This window comes from Ylistrum balloti, unplaced genomic scaffold, assembly GCF_031769215.1.
Source record: "Ylistrum balloti isolate Yb309-2 unplaced genomic scaffold, AGI_CSIRO_Ybal_v1 Utg371700, whole genome shotgun sequence".
Taxonomy (NCBI): Eukaryota; Metazoa; Mollusca; class Bivalvia; order Pectinida; family Pectinidae; genus Ylistrum; species Ylistrum balloti.
Genome location: NW_026782857.1, coordinates 125618 through 142803, shown reverse-complemented (window position 1 = coordinate 142803; position 17186 = coordinate 125618). Strand labels below are relative to the sequence as shown.

General features: G+C 36.5%; 1 protein-coding gene across 1 annotated transcript; it reads right to left on the bottom strand.

Annotated features, from left to right (window-relative positions):
• Window positions 1–10564: 10564 nt before the first annotated feature.
• LOC132563367 (uncharacterized) lies at window positions 10565–13393 on the bottom strand. The gene is made up of 2 exons (XM_060228128.1): window positions 12851–13393; window positions 10565–11791 (listed from the first exon to the last, which is right to left on the bottom strand). Exons 1-2 carry the CDS (start codon window positions 13391–13393, stop codon window positions 10565–10567), a joined length of 1770 nt encoding a protein of 589 aa, XP_060084111.1.
• Window positions 13394–17186: the final 3793 nt, after the last annotated feature.

The window sequence follows — 17186 nt, the reverse complement described above, 5'->3', positions numbered from 1 at the left end:
AACGGGTTTTACTAAAACGCGGAGCAAAAAACGGACCACAAAGCGGAACAGCCTAAACTGTTTCCTACTGGCAAGTGACAGGACGACTGAACAAATGGCGTGTTGCCCCATGTCCAACATCTTGAATACCACTTAACGTATTCATCAGTACATGAAATACCACTCCTGTGACACACAAGAAAAACATTTATTGATGAAAACTGCAACACAGTTTACTTGTGAACTGTTATGGCGCCAAATCACCGATGCTTTTTGGTGAAGATTGTACAAAAGACACACAAGTGAATAATTTGATAATGTTAAGTTTGATAGAGTAGAGCCGAAGAATGAAGTAAACTCCCTCTGATAACTGTCTCGTCCTTCTAGAACTGGTTAATGATGCAAAGGGCCAAAAATTTTGAAGCCTGGAAGGCGACTCCGAAAAATTCAAAATGATCGAAAGAAAAGTCAAATCTAGACGGGGAGGCGCGGCAATCCCATAATTAAATCAGAGACGTATATGTCTCTGATTAAATCAATTTCATTATCTCCAGTCATTAGAGAATTTCAGAACAGCGTCAAGTACATGTAGATGTATTAAAACGTGGCATGCAGGTTACGGCAAACTTGGGGGCTTTATAGCCTAGCGCCAGGAAGAGTCACTGCTCTCCAGACGGAAACCATTTACACCGCCAACTGACCTCTTGCGTCATTCAGGTTACCTATATTGTTCAGACTTGTTTCGCCAGGAAAGGAGACTTCCCGTGATATCTCGAGACTGAAATTGCTGGTATTTTTTGCCCACTTAAGATTTCATTCTCGACAGATCTTGAGTATAAACAAGTTAAGAATATGAAAGATCCCAAGACCCTATACATTCTGAACAAATCTAGCTAAAGAGTAGTCCTCTCTAGCCGAGTAGTATATTGCGGCTAGTATTTTACCAGGGTTACATTTTCTCCCTCCAGGAAATAACTCGTCCTCGAGTTTCAATGGGACACAGCGATGCTGGTAGGGCACGACTAAGTACTATTCCCGGGTCCCTACATGGGCGCCAACGTGGGAGAGGTCATTATTTATTTCAATGCTTCCGCTAGGAATCGAACCCGGGACCCCTGGCTTACTAATCTGACGCTCAACCAACCCGAGCTAAAGAGAAGTTCTCTCTAGTAGAGTGGTATATTGCGGCTAGTATTTTACCAGGGTTACACATGCATTTTTGGAACATTTTGATAAAGAAAAATATATATTGCCTGATTGAAATGGAAGAATGCTGCCAGACACTGTGATTTTCACCAGATTATCTTACCCTCCTCCATAAAAATATCGTCTTCGAGTTGTTGGGGAGAAATGGCTATGATTACGGTAATGATTTTCATTGTAGTCCGGGTCATGCGCGCTCAACATTATCCTTAAGAGTCGAATACATCTGATTTACTGGGGAGTTAGTAATTTCCAGGAAACGAAACCCACAGTTATCGAACCACACCTTGGAATTGTTGATAGGATATAACAATTATAGACACGATGTCCATAATGTTTGTGCTGTTCACACAGAGTGCTTCACGTCAAAATCATCCTCATTTATCTCTGTGACGTAAGCGGCAACATATATACACTAATTGATGTCACGGAAAAATAGATGATTTATTGAGAATCTTAGTAAAATCAGTAGAAAAACGTTATCATCTAACATTAATTAATTCATTTATTCATTCATATTGATTTAAACATATTTTATTACCAAGTTATTACATCAATCAATCATTCATTCATTTATTCACTCATTCATTTATTCATTCATTCACTCAGTCATTCGCTCATTCATTTTCAGATGGCGAGTGTTGCTGATGAATCTGATAACAGTTGATCATTCGGAACTTATTGTCTTTTTTCTTCATCCTCGCAAGTTAACATTCCTCATTTCCCCCTTATTTAGTGAATTATAATTTGAGTTACGATAATTTTGCCGGCATGTCGATATTCTATCGTTTTTGTCAAAACGCGGGTGTAATTCAATACATCCTGCAAAGAACTTCAGGTTCACTGTTAATTAAGAATTTCCCCTAATAAACCTCACTGGAGTAATTAGTATTTCAAATGAAAGTGTAGAAAAAGATTCAGGATATTGCTCGTGAATCAAAAGTTCTACTATATAAATATCAAGTCAATTAACACTTATTATCTCAAAGGTGATAACTTTTACCGTTCTCACAATATTTTTTATTAAACAACTTAATATTAATAAGTTTTCTAGTGCGTATGTTATTTCAGTGAAACTGTTTGTCGCATCCATATATTCCTACCCTGGTCAGACTATCAGTTGGACTGTAAGCCTTTAAAACCGGAAACGAAAGAGTTTTGCGAACTAACCAGATAAGGAAGGTGGGAAAAGGGTCGTTTTTTGAGCTTATACGGATAAACCCGTCTTTAGTGTGGTTTTCTTACATTTTGTGTTTAGCGCATAATAGAGCACAACTTGTTAGATTTTAGTTCATATTTCTGTTGCATAATACCTATCATGGTACAACGGCATATGTTACCACACGGAAAGTTTTCATATTACGAAAAAAAGATGATTTTTAACTCTCTTCTCATTTCCTTTATTTTAAAACATACATCAGAGTCCATCAAATATATTCCAGGTGTCACTATTATATTACAATGTACTACATCCTCGATACCTCAGGAGTTACGATCACTTTTGCTCTCTTCTTCCTGGAACATGTCATGACAAAATTGAAGGCACAAGCGAAGTACTTTGATTGGTTCCAGGAAAACGACTGACCAATCACAGGCGATACGCTGCTTTTGAATATTACAGAGCCAGGTCGACACCAAACTTCAAAGCAATTGCGGTTTACCGTGACCTCGGGATTTGCCTGATGTACATTAAAGGATCAAACTAGTCTTTTCGTCTTGTCCACAAGGTATGGCACAAGGAACCCTCAATTTTGCCATGATATGTTCCTGGGGTGCAGAGAGAGCGAATGTGATTGCATCCCCTGGAGTATAGAGGGCAAATGCACTCGCACTTCTGTGATATGTAGCTTGTCCTGTTGGAGTTATCGCCCTGTAAACGGTCAGTGTTGGACTGACGTCTCATTGAAGTCTCGTGCTATTCAGAGCTTTCAGGTTAATTAAAGTATTCAATAATATACCATTGTTATTTTTATTAAGATATCTTGTACCTATGTTTACGAAGATTTTGCTGTGTATTACATCGTTTACTTGTGTTTACTTGTGTTTACTTGTTGTTAACTTGTGTTTACTTGTTGTTTACTTGTTTACTTGTGTTTACTTGTTGTTTACTTGTGTTTACTTGTGTTTACTTGTTGTTTACTTGTTTACTTGTTGTTTACTTGTTTACTTGTTGTTTACTTGTGTTTACTTGTGTTTACTTGTGTTTACTTGTTGTTTACTTGTTTACTTGTGTTTACTTGTTGTTTACTTGTGTTTACTTGTGTTTACTTGTTGTTTACTTGTTTACTTGTTGTTTACTTGTTTACTTGTTGTTTACTTGTTTACTTGTGTTTACTTGTGTTTACTTGTTGTTTACTTGTTTACTTGTTGTTTACTTGTTTACTTGTGTTTACTTGTGTTTACTTGTGTTTACTTGTTGTTTACTTGTGTTTACTTGTGTTTACTTGTGTTTACTTGTTGTTTACTTGTGTTTACTTGTGTTTACTTGTTGTTTACTTGTTTACTTGTTGTTTAGTTGTTGTTTTCTTTTTGTTTAATTGTTCTTTAATAGTTGTTAATATGGCTATTTGTTCATTACATTTAAGTCCCGTATAGTAATCGTGTGTACTTATCAACTATATAATGTGTCACTTGTTCTGTTTCCATATTTTTGTTTCAAATTTTGATAAGAAAATATATCATTAAAATTTCACATATTAATTTATAACTTCACATATACCACGCAAAACAAGAAAATGGACTAAAATGACATATGAAACACCATTAACCAGTAAATACTAAGCACTACTTTTTGATTGAATGGACACCTATCTAAAACTGAAGATAACCACACATGCCGGTCACGATGGTACCAAAGCGTGAAATTAAACCAATGTTTTATGTGTTTCTTACACAATGTATTTGTTGAATGTCGCCAATGTTTCATTTGTTTCATATATATCGTGTTTGGTGAATGGCGCCAATGTTTTATGATTCATATACAAAGTGTTTGGGGAATGGCGCCAATGTTTTATGATTCATATACAAAGTGTTTGGGGAATGGCGCCAATGTTTTATGATTCATATACAAAGTGTTTGGGGAATGGCGCCAATGTTTCATGTGTTCATATACCAAATGTTTTGTGAATGACGTCAATGTTTTATGCGTTTTATGAACAGGGTCAAAATTTTTAAGTGATTATATTGATTGTCAGATTCTGTTGGACATAAGATATACTGAATTGGTTGTTTTATAATTACTTGTATATCATCCGTAAAACTCGCGTTACGTTTAGTCTGTCATTGTATACCGGGTATAGCGCGAGTACGTTTCTTTGATTGCGCTTTGTACGTATGTATATTTGCTGTACGTAAGTTGTGGTCAGCTACGGACTGGACATGTGACACTTGACGGACTTTGACGAAGTTATTAGATTAGTTGAAAGTTTCTGCCTTGTGGATTTCTTTTATTGTCTTAGTACTTCGGGACATTTGAATTGTATCTCTCCGAGTGAACGGTTCCAGTGTCAGTAAGACTGTCTCTGTATATTTCTGGGTCAGTTTAATTAGTTTTCTCCTTCTAGTTGCTTCCCTGGTGTATCCGTTCTGTTTGAATGAGTAATTGTGTAAGTGAAATATTAATAAATTATTTTAAAATGTGATAGAACAGTATATTGTGATCAGTGTGGTACGTGGTCGGTAGTGTTTCTTGTGATATTCATTGAAACGTTACGTTCTCTGATTATGTTGTATTTGAATATTGTAAGTAAGAATATGTGTTGTATTCATTGTAGCATTTGTACCTGCTATTGTGGTGACAAAACTATGTGGTGTCATCTGTGCTGTCGTGTGTAACATTAATGCACGACACGTGTTGTAAGTAAACTTTTATATCTTTAGTGTAATTTTTCTACTTTGCCATAAAGATTACTACTGTAGTTGTAAAGTTAGATGTGTAAAGTGGTGATATTTTCATTTATTTGTTAAAGTTGTGATTTGTTGAAGTTTGAATTGTCAGTAGATTTCATGTGTGCGAGAGTCTGATTTTGCTTTATCCTATATGTTGCAGAACGTAAAACATCGAACCCAGCGGCATTGTTATGATCATACCGCTATTTATTTATAATGTGTTTGTAGAATGGCGCCAATGTTTAATGTGTTTTATAAACAGCGTGTTTGTAGAATGGCGCCAATGTTTAATTTGTTTTGTATACCGTTTGTTTGTAGAATGACGCCAATGTTTAATTTGTTTTGTTAACCGTGTGTGTGTAGAATGGCGCCAATGTTTAGTTTGTTTTGTAAACCGTGTGTGTGTAGAATGGCGCCAATGTTTAATTTGTTTGTATACCGTGTGTAAACCGTGTGTGTGTAGAAAGGCGCCAATGTTTAATTTGTTTTGTATACCGTGTATGTGTAGAATGGCGCCAATGTTTAATTTGTTTTGTAAACCGTGTGTGTGTAGAATGGCGTCATTGTTTAATTTATTTTGTAAACCGTGTGTGTGTAGAATGGCGCCATTGTTTAATTTGTTTGGTATACCATGTGTGTAGAATGGCGCCAATGTTTAATTTATTTTGTAAACCGTGTGTGTGTAGAATGGCGCTAATGTTTAGTTTGTTTTGTATACCATGTGTGTGTAGAATGGCGCCAATGTTTAATGTGTTTTATATACCGTGTGTGTGTAGAACGGCACCAATGTTTAATTTGTTTTGTATACCGTGTGTGTGTAGAATGGCGCCAATGTTTAGTTTGTTTTGTATACCGTGTGTGTGTAGAATGGCGCCAATGTTTAGTTTGTTTTGTATACCGTGTGTGTGTAGAATGGCGCCAATGTTTAATGTGTTTTATATACCATGTGTTTGTAAATGTTTAGTGTGAACATTATTTTATCATCTAATGATAAATTACGTCACAAAGAGGATTAAAAAAAGTTTTAATGCACTTGAATTAATTTCTTTCCTCGTACTCTCGCACAGAGAACAACTGTCTTGGCGAGTCAAAAACCTTGACAAGCAGTTTATCATGACAATTGTACTGCAGGCCACAATTTTTTTATTCTACACAATGTATTAAAAGGAAGGGATGGGGATGCTGGAAGAGAGATCGAACATGATGTTCATTTAGCTTATATGCATATGTTTATAATAATGGACATAGTTTCTGTGTATTTACAAAGTTTACAAAGACCGTTCTGACCAGACAGGTACCCTGTTGTACACTTATGGTAAAAATGACTGTCACAGGCTTGGCTGGATCCAGAAAAGAAAAACTTGTCCACTTTACATTGCAAACTACTATACCTGTTTATCATATTCCAGATATCCTTTGTTATCACACATGGTACCCAGAACCCCATTTCCCAAGATACACCACTAAATCCAGCCATTCCTGTACCAATATTGGACGATACGATTGTGTGTAGTCAGTAATTGACACAAATGCCAGTACCATAGCGTAGGATGAAGCAGCAGAAAAATCAGGAAGGATCAAAACGTTTACTTTTCGTTATCAACGTCAAAACAGTCATAAAATATCAACGTTTTCTGCTTCGTTACGAGCTGTATCACCGTAAAGATTACATCTTTATATAAATCTCGGATAGGATATATATATTGATGACGAAGGACACCAAAATTGATGCATTCGAGAAGATAGTGCTTTACTGATCCGATTTGACCACAGATACAAAGCGGTTTTCAATCGTTTTTGTGATTCATTTTCAGCGGTGTTTAGCATCATCAATTTGTCCTATTTGTTTACCAACACTGTACAACGAAGTAACCTCCAAGTCGTCGATATTTAGTGTTATATGCAGTTTTAAGGAATTCTAAATTTGTTCAAATGACGTCAATAATTAATGTACATATGTATTTTTATACCGAGTATTTGTTGAAACGGCACTAATATTAAACGTGTTTTATGTACCGTATGCTTTTCGAAATGGCGCCAATGTAATGAAATGGTGCCAATGTTTGATGTACCGTATGTTTATCGAAATGGCGCCAATGTTTTATATACCGTATGTTTATTGGAATGACACCAATGTTTTCTGTACCGTATGTTTATTGAAATGACACCAATGTTTTCTGTACCGTATGTTTATTGAAATGACACCAATGTTTTATGTACCGTATGTTTAATGAAATGGCGCCAATGTTTTATGTACCGTATGTTTAATGAAATGGCGCCAATGTTTTATGTACCGTATGTTTAATGAAATGGCGCCAATGTTTTATGTACCGTATGTTTAATGAAATGGCGCCAATGTTTTATGTAATGAAATGGCCGTATGTTATGTTAATGAAATGGCGCCAATGTTTCATATACCGTATGTTTATTGAAACGACACCAATGTTTTATGTACCGTATGTTTAATGAAATGGCGCCAATGTGTTATGTACCGTATGTTAAATGAAATGGCGCCAATGTTTCATATACCGTATGTTTATTGAAACGACACCAATGTTTTATGTACCGTATGTTTAATGAAATGGCGCCAATGTTTTATGTACCGTATGTTTATTGAAATGGCGCCAATGTTTTATGTACCGTATGTTAAATGAAATGGCGCCAATGTTTCATATACCGTATGTTTATTGAAACGACACCAATGTTTTATGTACCGTATGTTTAATGAAATGGCGCCAATGTTTTATGTACCGTATGTTTATTGAAATGGCGCCAATGTTTTATGTACCGTATGCTTAATGAAATGACACCAATGTTTTATGTACCGTATGTTTATTGAAACGACACCAATGTTTTATGTACCGTATGTTTAATGAAATGGCGCCAATGTTTTGTGTACCGTATGTTTAATGAAATGACGCCAATGTTTTATGTACCGTATGTTTATTGAAATGACACCAATGTTTATATTCTGTATGTTTATTGAAATGACGCCAAATCTTTATCTACCATGTGCAAATTGAAATTGCACAACTGTTTTATATCCCGTTTGCTTGTTATAGGACGCTTTTGCAACAACCTGTTTGTAACTACAATGTGCAGGAAAGGGACAGATCATCCTGATGCTGCCGGAAAACTCAAAGTTCGGTGTGGCCGTTGGCGAAGAGATGCCAGATAAGACCTCATCCATATTCTGTCTCCCGTTATTTTGCGTTTATATTATGATGAAGTGACATTTTTATTCATGTCATCTGAACCATGTAGCAACATCTGTTGTCTTAAACGGAAATGACACAGATAAGATACTGATATTATTCAAATTCAAACGCAGCTAATTTCTGTGGTTGACAACAAGTACCAACAGCTGATGCGTGTTTACATTTTAACATCGTTAACCAACATCGTGCATTAAATGCGACAAAATTTGTCGTGATCATAACTCATCAAAACAGACACGTCTACACGTGTTGTAATTTCATATGCAATGGAAATATTCATTTATGCGTGAAATTTTTGATTATGACAGTCGAGTGAAAATCACAAGATAAGGCGGTCCAATTTCACTTGCATATTTCTGTACCGGTCACGTTTTGACGCGACCGAGTTTGTCCTTGTCATTTGCCTCAGCCAATACAGATTCGTCCTGACCTCCAGTACTTCCTCAACCAATATCATCTACTTGTGACATCATTCTCAGAATCAATATCTATATCTTACTACGTCCTAACGACCAATATCTACCTCTTTCACCATCCCAACAACCAAAACCTGCCTCTGACACCGTCCTAACAACCAATATCTACCTCTGACACCGTGCTAACAACCAATATCTACCTCTGACACAGTCCTAACAACCAATATCTACCTCTGACACAGTCCTAACAACCAATATCTACCTCTGACACAGTCCTCACAACCAATATCTACCTCTGACACAGTCCTAACAACCAATATCTACTTCTGACACCGTCCTAACAACCAATACCTACCTCTGACACCGTCCTAACAACCAATATCTACCTCTGACACTGTCCTAACAACCAATATCTACCACTGACACCGTGCTAACAACCAATATCTACCTCTGACACTGTCCTAACAACCAATATCTACATCTGACACAGTCCTAACAACCAATATCTACCTCTGACACCGTCCTAACAACCAATATCTACCTCTGACACCGTCCTAACAACCAATATCTACCTCTGACACCGTCCTAACAACCAATATCTACCTCTGACACAGTCCTAACAACCAATATCTACCTCTGACACAGTCCTAACAACCAATATCTACCTCTAACACAGTCCTAACAACCAATATCTACCTCTGACACCGTCCTAACAACCAATATCTACCACTGACACCGTCCTAACAACCAATATCTACCTCTGACACCGTGCTAACAACCAATACCTACCTCTGACACCGTCCTAACAACCAATATCTACCTCTGACACAGTCCTAACAACCAATATCTACCTCTGACACCGTCCTAACAACCAATATCTACCACTGACACCGTCCTAACAACCAATATCTACCTCTGACACCATGCTAACAACCAATACCTACCTCTGACACCGTCCTAACAACCAATTTCTACCTCTGACACCGTCCTAACAACCAATATCTACCTCTGACACCGTGCTAACAACCAATACCTACCTCTGACACAGTCCTAACACCCAATATCTACCTCTGACACAGTCCTAACAACCAATATCTACCTCTGACACTGTTCTAACAACCAATATCTACCACTGACACTGTCCTAACAACCAATATCTACCTCTGACACAGTCCTAACAACCAATATCTACCACTGGCACAGTCCTTACAACCAATATCTACCTCTGACACCGTCCTAACAACCAATATCTACCTCTGACACCGTCCTAACAACCAATGTTTACTTCTGACACCGTCCTAACAACTCTTTCTCACAACCAATACCTACCTGTAGTCACAGTCATACACATTGTGACTCCTCAAAGAAAAAAAATAAGAACAATTAAGGTTTTGTATCAGGCTAATTAAGCACTTTCTTCGTGAATGGTTCCAATGTATCTAAGTTGTGTGATAAATAGAACTTTATATTCTTTCAGTTCTTATAAAAATAATGAGCCTCGTACAGATATTGTTTCACACGTGTTTTGTTATTTTTGTATTATGTAAGATCATCTATTTACCACATAAGCTTCTTTATCGCTCAAAGATGTATCACTGCAGCCTCTTCATATTATCTTTTTTTTATTTTCCGTGTCCCACTACGTTCATACAATGTCAAGCCAAATAACAAAGTTCGCTTGAATTTGTGAATAAAAGTAATATAACGATATGGATATTGATGTTTATTTATCAAATGTCAATGCATTTTATGCCACAAGCAGTCTTTTCTAATATGTACAAAGATTTGCACAAATTTCATGACCCGGTCGAATCATTCTTATACAGATACAGGATGTGCTGTTCTATATGATTCTGCAATTTAAAACCGCCTCGATCTGGACTTAGTTGGCGTGTACCGTGCAAATTGCTGGAAACCACTATTTCTTGATGGTTGCTCTGCAACAGATTGCTTGGATACAGGTTTCTGGTTTTGAGAAAATGCGCTATTTCCTGATGTTCGCTGTGCACTTGCTTGATTAGAGACAGGCGTTTGTTTTTGAGCAAATCCGGTATTCCTTGCGATGTGCTGTGCATTTGCTTGACTAGACACAGGTGTATGCATTTGAGCAAATCCGTTATTCCGTGCAATATTCCGTGCACCTGCTTGGCTAGAGACAGGTGTTTGTGTTTGAGCAAATCCGTTATTCCGTGCAATATTCCGTGAACCTGTTTGACTAGACACAGGTGTTTTTGTTTGAGCAAATCCGCTATTTCTTGGGACGTATTTTGCTCCTACCTTATTAGAAGTTGGTAAATGTGTTGACACTTGTGTTCTGCCAGAGTTGGACACAGGAAACTGTTCCGCCATAAATCCAGAAGTCTGTTGGATCGTTGTCCTGCCTTGATTTGGAACTAGTACTTGTTCCATTGTTCTGCCGATTTTCCGAGATGCCTGTCCAGTGCCAAAGCTGGACACTGGAACTTGTTCCATTGTTCTGCCAATTTTCCGAGATGCCTGTCCAGTGCCAAAGCTGGACACTGGAACTTGTTCCATTGTTCTGCCAATTTTCCGAGATGCCTGTCCAGTGCCAAAGCTGGACACTGGAACTTGTTCCATTGTTCTGCTGACTTTCCTAGATGCCTGTCCAGTGCCAAAGCTGGACACTGGAACTTGTTCCATTGTTCTGCTGACTTTCCTAGATGCCTGTCCAGTACTATAACTAGACACCGGTACTTGTTCACGCGAGAATCCAATTTTCCGTGGGACTTGTACAGTGCCATATCTGGGTATGGCTCCTTGTGAGGTCTGTCCAACGCCATACCCAGATACTGATGTTTGTTTCTGCATAAACCCAATTTTTCCTGAGGCCTGCCCCGCCCCATAGCTAGGCATTGGTACTTGTTGCTGAGAGAATGCACTTTGTCTGGAGACTTGTGTCCTACCAGTATTGGACACGGACGATTGTTCATTCATGAACGCACCAGCCTGTGGGATATTGATTCGTCTATGACTTGATGATGGTGCTTGTACCTGTGGCATCCCCTGGCGATATTGTTGTCGGACTGTAGGGGTTTGATTCGGCGTCATCCAGCGTCCTCCATGTTCCTGAAAAAAACCCAATACAACAATGTAAATAACAGAATATTTTATTTTAAGGTAACAAAATTTTCAGGGCTTCACTTCATTCGAAAATAGCAGAAAATTGAGCCAATTAAAATAATTACAATACAGGATGGAAATGAATCTATCATTCCTTCTAAAAGACCGTTATGGTATTTTTTTAGTAATAAGTTCACTTCCATCATTATGAAATCTCTAATTTAACATTGCTTTGGATGATTTGACTTCCCACACTTCCAAGTGCCATACTGGAATTTTGGCCTCTGGTTTCGCCTAGGAAACGGCTCTATTTGAAATATAATTAAGCTTTTATCTATCGAGAGGTGAATTTAACGATTTCTTGGCAATCCTTTTTTCTATGTCAATTAAAGGTTAGCTGAAACACTTGTAACAATATTGATCGAACTCAAAAATTGTACAAAAGACACACAGGTGAACAGCACCTTTCATCATTTAGGATAAGATACAGTAGATCCATAGAATGAATGGAACTGCATCATGCAGCTGTTCGTCTTTCTAGGACTCGTCAGTGATGCAAAGGGCCTAAATTTTGAAGCCTGGGATGCGACTAAAGAATATCTGATAATTTTAGATCAGCGTCTAGTACATGTGCATTTTCTGAAACGGGCACGATTCGAATGAATTAAAACGGGGACTTGAAATCCTCCAACAATGTCTACAATTATTACTGTAACTTCGGACTCAAACTTCATGGTTTTATATAAACAATTCACTACTGATATGAACATGAAATGATGACGTAAAATTTATGTTAGAAAAAATGCTTGATTGAAGAAAGAACACCTGTTCAACAATTCAATTTTTATGAAATAAATAGTCCAATGAGGTTTAAAGCAATAACCAAAGGCAGATTTGAGATTGATGTCTATCTTATTATCAACTTTAATATTGTCTAACGAAGAATTCGAATTTCTCGAACTTCTATACACGGTATAAAGATCGTAATTTTAGAGTTTTTTTTTCTATTCCGTAGAATAAAATAAACTCGCGAAAAACTGATACAATGCAGAGAAAGTAATTTACCGTGTATTTTTTCAGTTTTGCTTCAATCTTTAAGTATGATGATGCACTGACCTGTTGTGGTGATGACATTTGTTGTCTGGATGAAGGGACTTGATGCGCTGGATTAAACTGTCCTCTGCTTGGTATCTGTTGGGTATACTCTCGTCTGTTTGGAACTTGTACTTGTGAAAACGATTGTCTGTTGGGAATTTGATTTGTTGGTGTATATTGGTATCTACTTGGAGGGTTTTGCCCAGGGTTGGTATGACTCTGTGCATTTCTCCTTGTATTACTGCTAGCAGTCATCTCTCTCAAAAGATTGTGGAAATTACTTTTTGGTTGTCCAGGTGGTGTTTGAGGAATTAGGTGACTTTGAAAAGCCGCCTGTCTATGACTTTCAGGAAGTTCAAATGAAACCGTGTTTACACTGGCACCCCTGTCATACAGGTTTGATGGACCGCCCACAGCATTCCCTCTTCTTAGTTTGCTCAGTAGATCTACTAAGTTAATAGCACTGGTCGTGACGAACAGACACAAGAGCGGAAGGGCGTGACTAGTGAACATAATGAGCAACCCGCAACGCTGTAAGGAGAAATTGGTATACATCAGTAATTTGATTAAATGTAAAATGTTCAGAATACTATCAAATGTTTTTTGAAAAATACAAAAAGCAGAAATATGCACAACACTCAATCAGAAACTGGTACATATATTAGTATGATTTACCAAAACCACAATGCGTTAGCACATTAACTACTACGTAAAGTAGCAACATCTGCATATCTTTACACGTCGCCTGGAGACGGAAAACTTGTAACTAAGTAACTAAACACTCATACTGTAAATTATTGAGATATTGTCGCAATAATGTCAAATTTCCTGGTTATCCAAAATTGATATGGTTAATGGTATGCTTGATTTGGTAGCGACAATGTTCGAGGTTAATGTATACTTGATTTGGAACCGACAATGGTCAGGGTTTATGACAGAAATCTTTTTCTTCACTTTTTCATTTTATACATTGGAATTACAGTATAAAATGACCATTAAAAGGGCGATAATTCGATTATTATATCTAGACAGAACTTGAAAGTAGGAAACATTTGCTTGTCTGTTTCTGGTTTTATTGCGCTATGGACAGCCAGGTCAATTTTGAGTAGTGGCTGGTACCCCACAGAACAAGAAATACGTCGAATGCCATCAAGAACAAGCGTCTCGCTAAGGATACAACCACGACAATACAGACTGGTCCATTACAAGCTTCCTGAGAAACATAAACCACCAAAGGAAGAAGCAAAGTTACATATGTAATTAATTTTACAGGTAGGTTATTCACTTGTTGAGGTAGGTTATTCGCTTTTTGTAATTCAGGTCGCTATTACACCGTGTGTTATTGAGGTAAGAAATTAAATGTGATTGAATTCGGTAATTCATTTTTTGTTCTTCCGGATGATAATTCGTTGTTTTTAATTAAGGTCGGTTATTCATTGTCTGTTACTGAGATCTGTAATCCACTGTTTTCCATTGGAGTCAGTAATCCGCTGTTTGTAATTGAGGTAAGTTATCCACTGTCTGTTAATGATGTCTGTAATTCATTGTCTGTTTTTAAGGTTTGTTAGTGAGGACAGTAATCTAGAGTTTGTATTGAGATCTGTAATTCATTGTTTCTTATTGAGATCTGTAACTCGTTGTTTATTATTGTGGTCGGTATTTCATTGTTTATTATTGTGGTCGATATTTCATTGTTTATTATTGTGGTCGGTATTTCATTGTTTATTTTTGAGGTTGATATTTCATTGTTTATTTTTGAGGTTGATATTTCATTGTTTATTTTTGAGGTTGATATTTCATTGTTTATTATTGTGGTCGATATTTCATTGTTTATTTTTGAGGTCGGTATTTCATTGTTTATTTTTGAGGTCTGTAATTCATTGTTTGTTCTTGAGGTCTGTGATTTATTGTTTGTTTTTGAGGTCGTTAATCTACTGAATGTTATTGAGGTCAGTATTTCATTGTTCATTACTGAGGTCGGTATTTCAATGTTTGTAATTGGGTATAGTAATTCCTGTTTTGTTATTAAGGTCGGCAATACCAATACCTTGTTTGTTCGGTAAGCCACTGTTTGTTTTGAGGTTGGTAATCCTCGGAGCTAAGTTTCTGTATCGAAGTTGGTAATCCATATATAAATATTCGTGAGGTCGATAATTCTATTTCTTTATTGAGGTAGGTAAGTCACTGTTTGCTATTGAGTGCTTTATTGTTTGTTACTAAAATCGTTAATCCTTTGTATGAATTGAAGTCGGTAATCTACGGTAATTCACTGTATCTGAGAGCAGTAATTCACTGTTTACTATTGCGGTTGGCAATCCACTGATTTTTTTTATTGATGTCGGTAATCCACTGTTTGTTATTGAAGTTGGGAATCCATTTTTTGCTATTTTGGTTGGTAATCCACTTCTTTGTTTTTTTATTGTAGTCGGTAATCCACTGTTTGTTATTTAGGTCATTAATCCAATGTTTATCTTTGAGGTCGGTCATCATCAGTAATCCACTGTTTACTATTGCGGTTGGCAATCCACTGATTTTTTTTTATTGATGTCGGTAATCCCCTGTTTGATATTGAGGTCATTAATCCAATGTTTATCTTTGAGGTCGGTCATCATCAGTTATCAACTGTTTGTTATTGAGGTTATTAATCCACCTATTGGTATCGGTAATCCACTGTTTGTTATTGAGGTTATTAATCCACCTATTGGGATCGGTAATCCACTATTTGCATTTGAGTTCGGCAATTTACTGTTGTTATTAAGGTCAGTATTTCACAGTTTATTGCGGTCGGTAACACCGTTATTGAGTTCGGTGTACCACTAATTTTTGTTGGACCAGTAGTTCACTGTATGTTACTGAGGTAATTAATCATGTTTGTTTTTGAGTTCGTTAATTGACTGTTGACACTAAGATCAGTAATCCATTGTTTGTCATTCAGATCGATAACTCATTGTTTGTTAGTGAGGAGGAGTAATTCATTGCTTGTAATGCAACTCGGCAATCAAATATTTATTTGGTATTCATTTTTTTTTGTTTTTTTTTTTTTTTTTTGTTTTTTTTTTTTTTTTTGTTTGTTTTTTTGTTTTTTTTTTTGTTTTTGTATTCGTTAATTTACTTTTTGTTTTTAACCTCAGTAATTCACTCTTTGTTATTCAGGACGATGATTCACTGCTTCTCATTGATTTCAGAATTACAATGTTTGTAATTCAATATTTGTTACTGAGGTCGAATACTCACTGCTTGTTATTGAGGAGAGTAATTCACTGTTAGTAATGCAGCACGGCAATCCAATATTCATTACATTTTGATACTGGTCGAAAACCTACATGTTTTTGTCTTAAGTTGGTAATTCACTGTCTGTTATTGAGGCATGTAATCCATTGTTTGTTATTTAGGTCGGTAATCCATGATTTGTTATCACTTCTTTGTTGTCCAGGCTTCGTTTTCACTTTTTTGGGCTTTTTTTGTTTTTCATTTTTTTGTTGTTTTTCTTGTTTAATTTGCTTCTTTTTAAAAAATTGAATTCGGTAATTCATTCTTTTATATTTAACACGATGACTCACTGCTTCTTACTGGGTTCAGAATTACACTGTTTGTTATTGAGGTCGATAACTCTGTTATTGAGAACTGTTTGTAATGCAACTCGGCAATCAAATATCCATTACTTTTTTTGCGATACAAGTCGAAACCCTACATATTTTTAAAAAAATTAGATTTGTAGTCCACGGTCTGTTATTGAGGTCGGTTATTTATGATTTATTATGGAGGTCGGTAATCCTTTCTTTGTTTTCCAGGGTTGGTATTCACAAGTTTTTTTTTAAAACTGAAATCAGTAACTTACTCTTTGTTATTCAGATCGACGATTCACTGCTTCTCATTTAGGTCGGTAGTTCACTGTTTGTTACAGAGGTCGGTAATCCGCAGTTTTTTTTTTGTTTTTGTTTTTTGTTTTGTTATGTTTTTTGAAATCTATAATCCACTGTTTATTATTGAGGTCGGTATTCCATTGTTTCTTATTGAGGTCGATAACTCACTTGTTTTTGAGATCGGTAATTCACAATAGTTATTGAAGTAATACACCGTTAATTACTGAGGTCTGAGGTCGGTAATCGACTGTTTGTTATTGAGATCTGTAATCCAGTTTATTATTGAGATCTATAATCCACTGGATATTATTGAGGTCTGAGTCGGTAATCTCCTGATTATTATTGAAGTTGGTAATCCAATGTTTGTTATTGTAGTCGGTAATCGACTGTTAACTATTGTGGTCTGAGGTCAGAAATCCACTGTTTTGATCGACATTTTTTTA

Coding starts and splice junctions, on each gene's coding strand:
- LOC132563367 (XM_060228128.1), bottom strand. CDS start 13,393: ATGTTCACTAGTCACGCCCTTCCGCTCTTGTGTCTGTTCGTCACGACC. Junction 11,792..12,850: donor CAAAACTGAAAAAATACACG/GTAAATTACTTT, acceptor GGTTTTTTTCAG/GAACATGGAGGACGCTGGAT.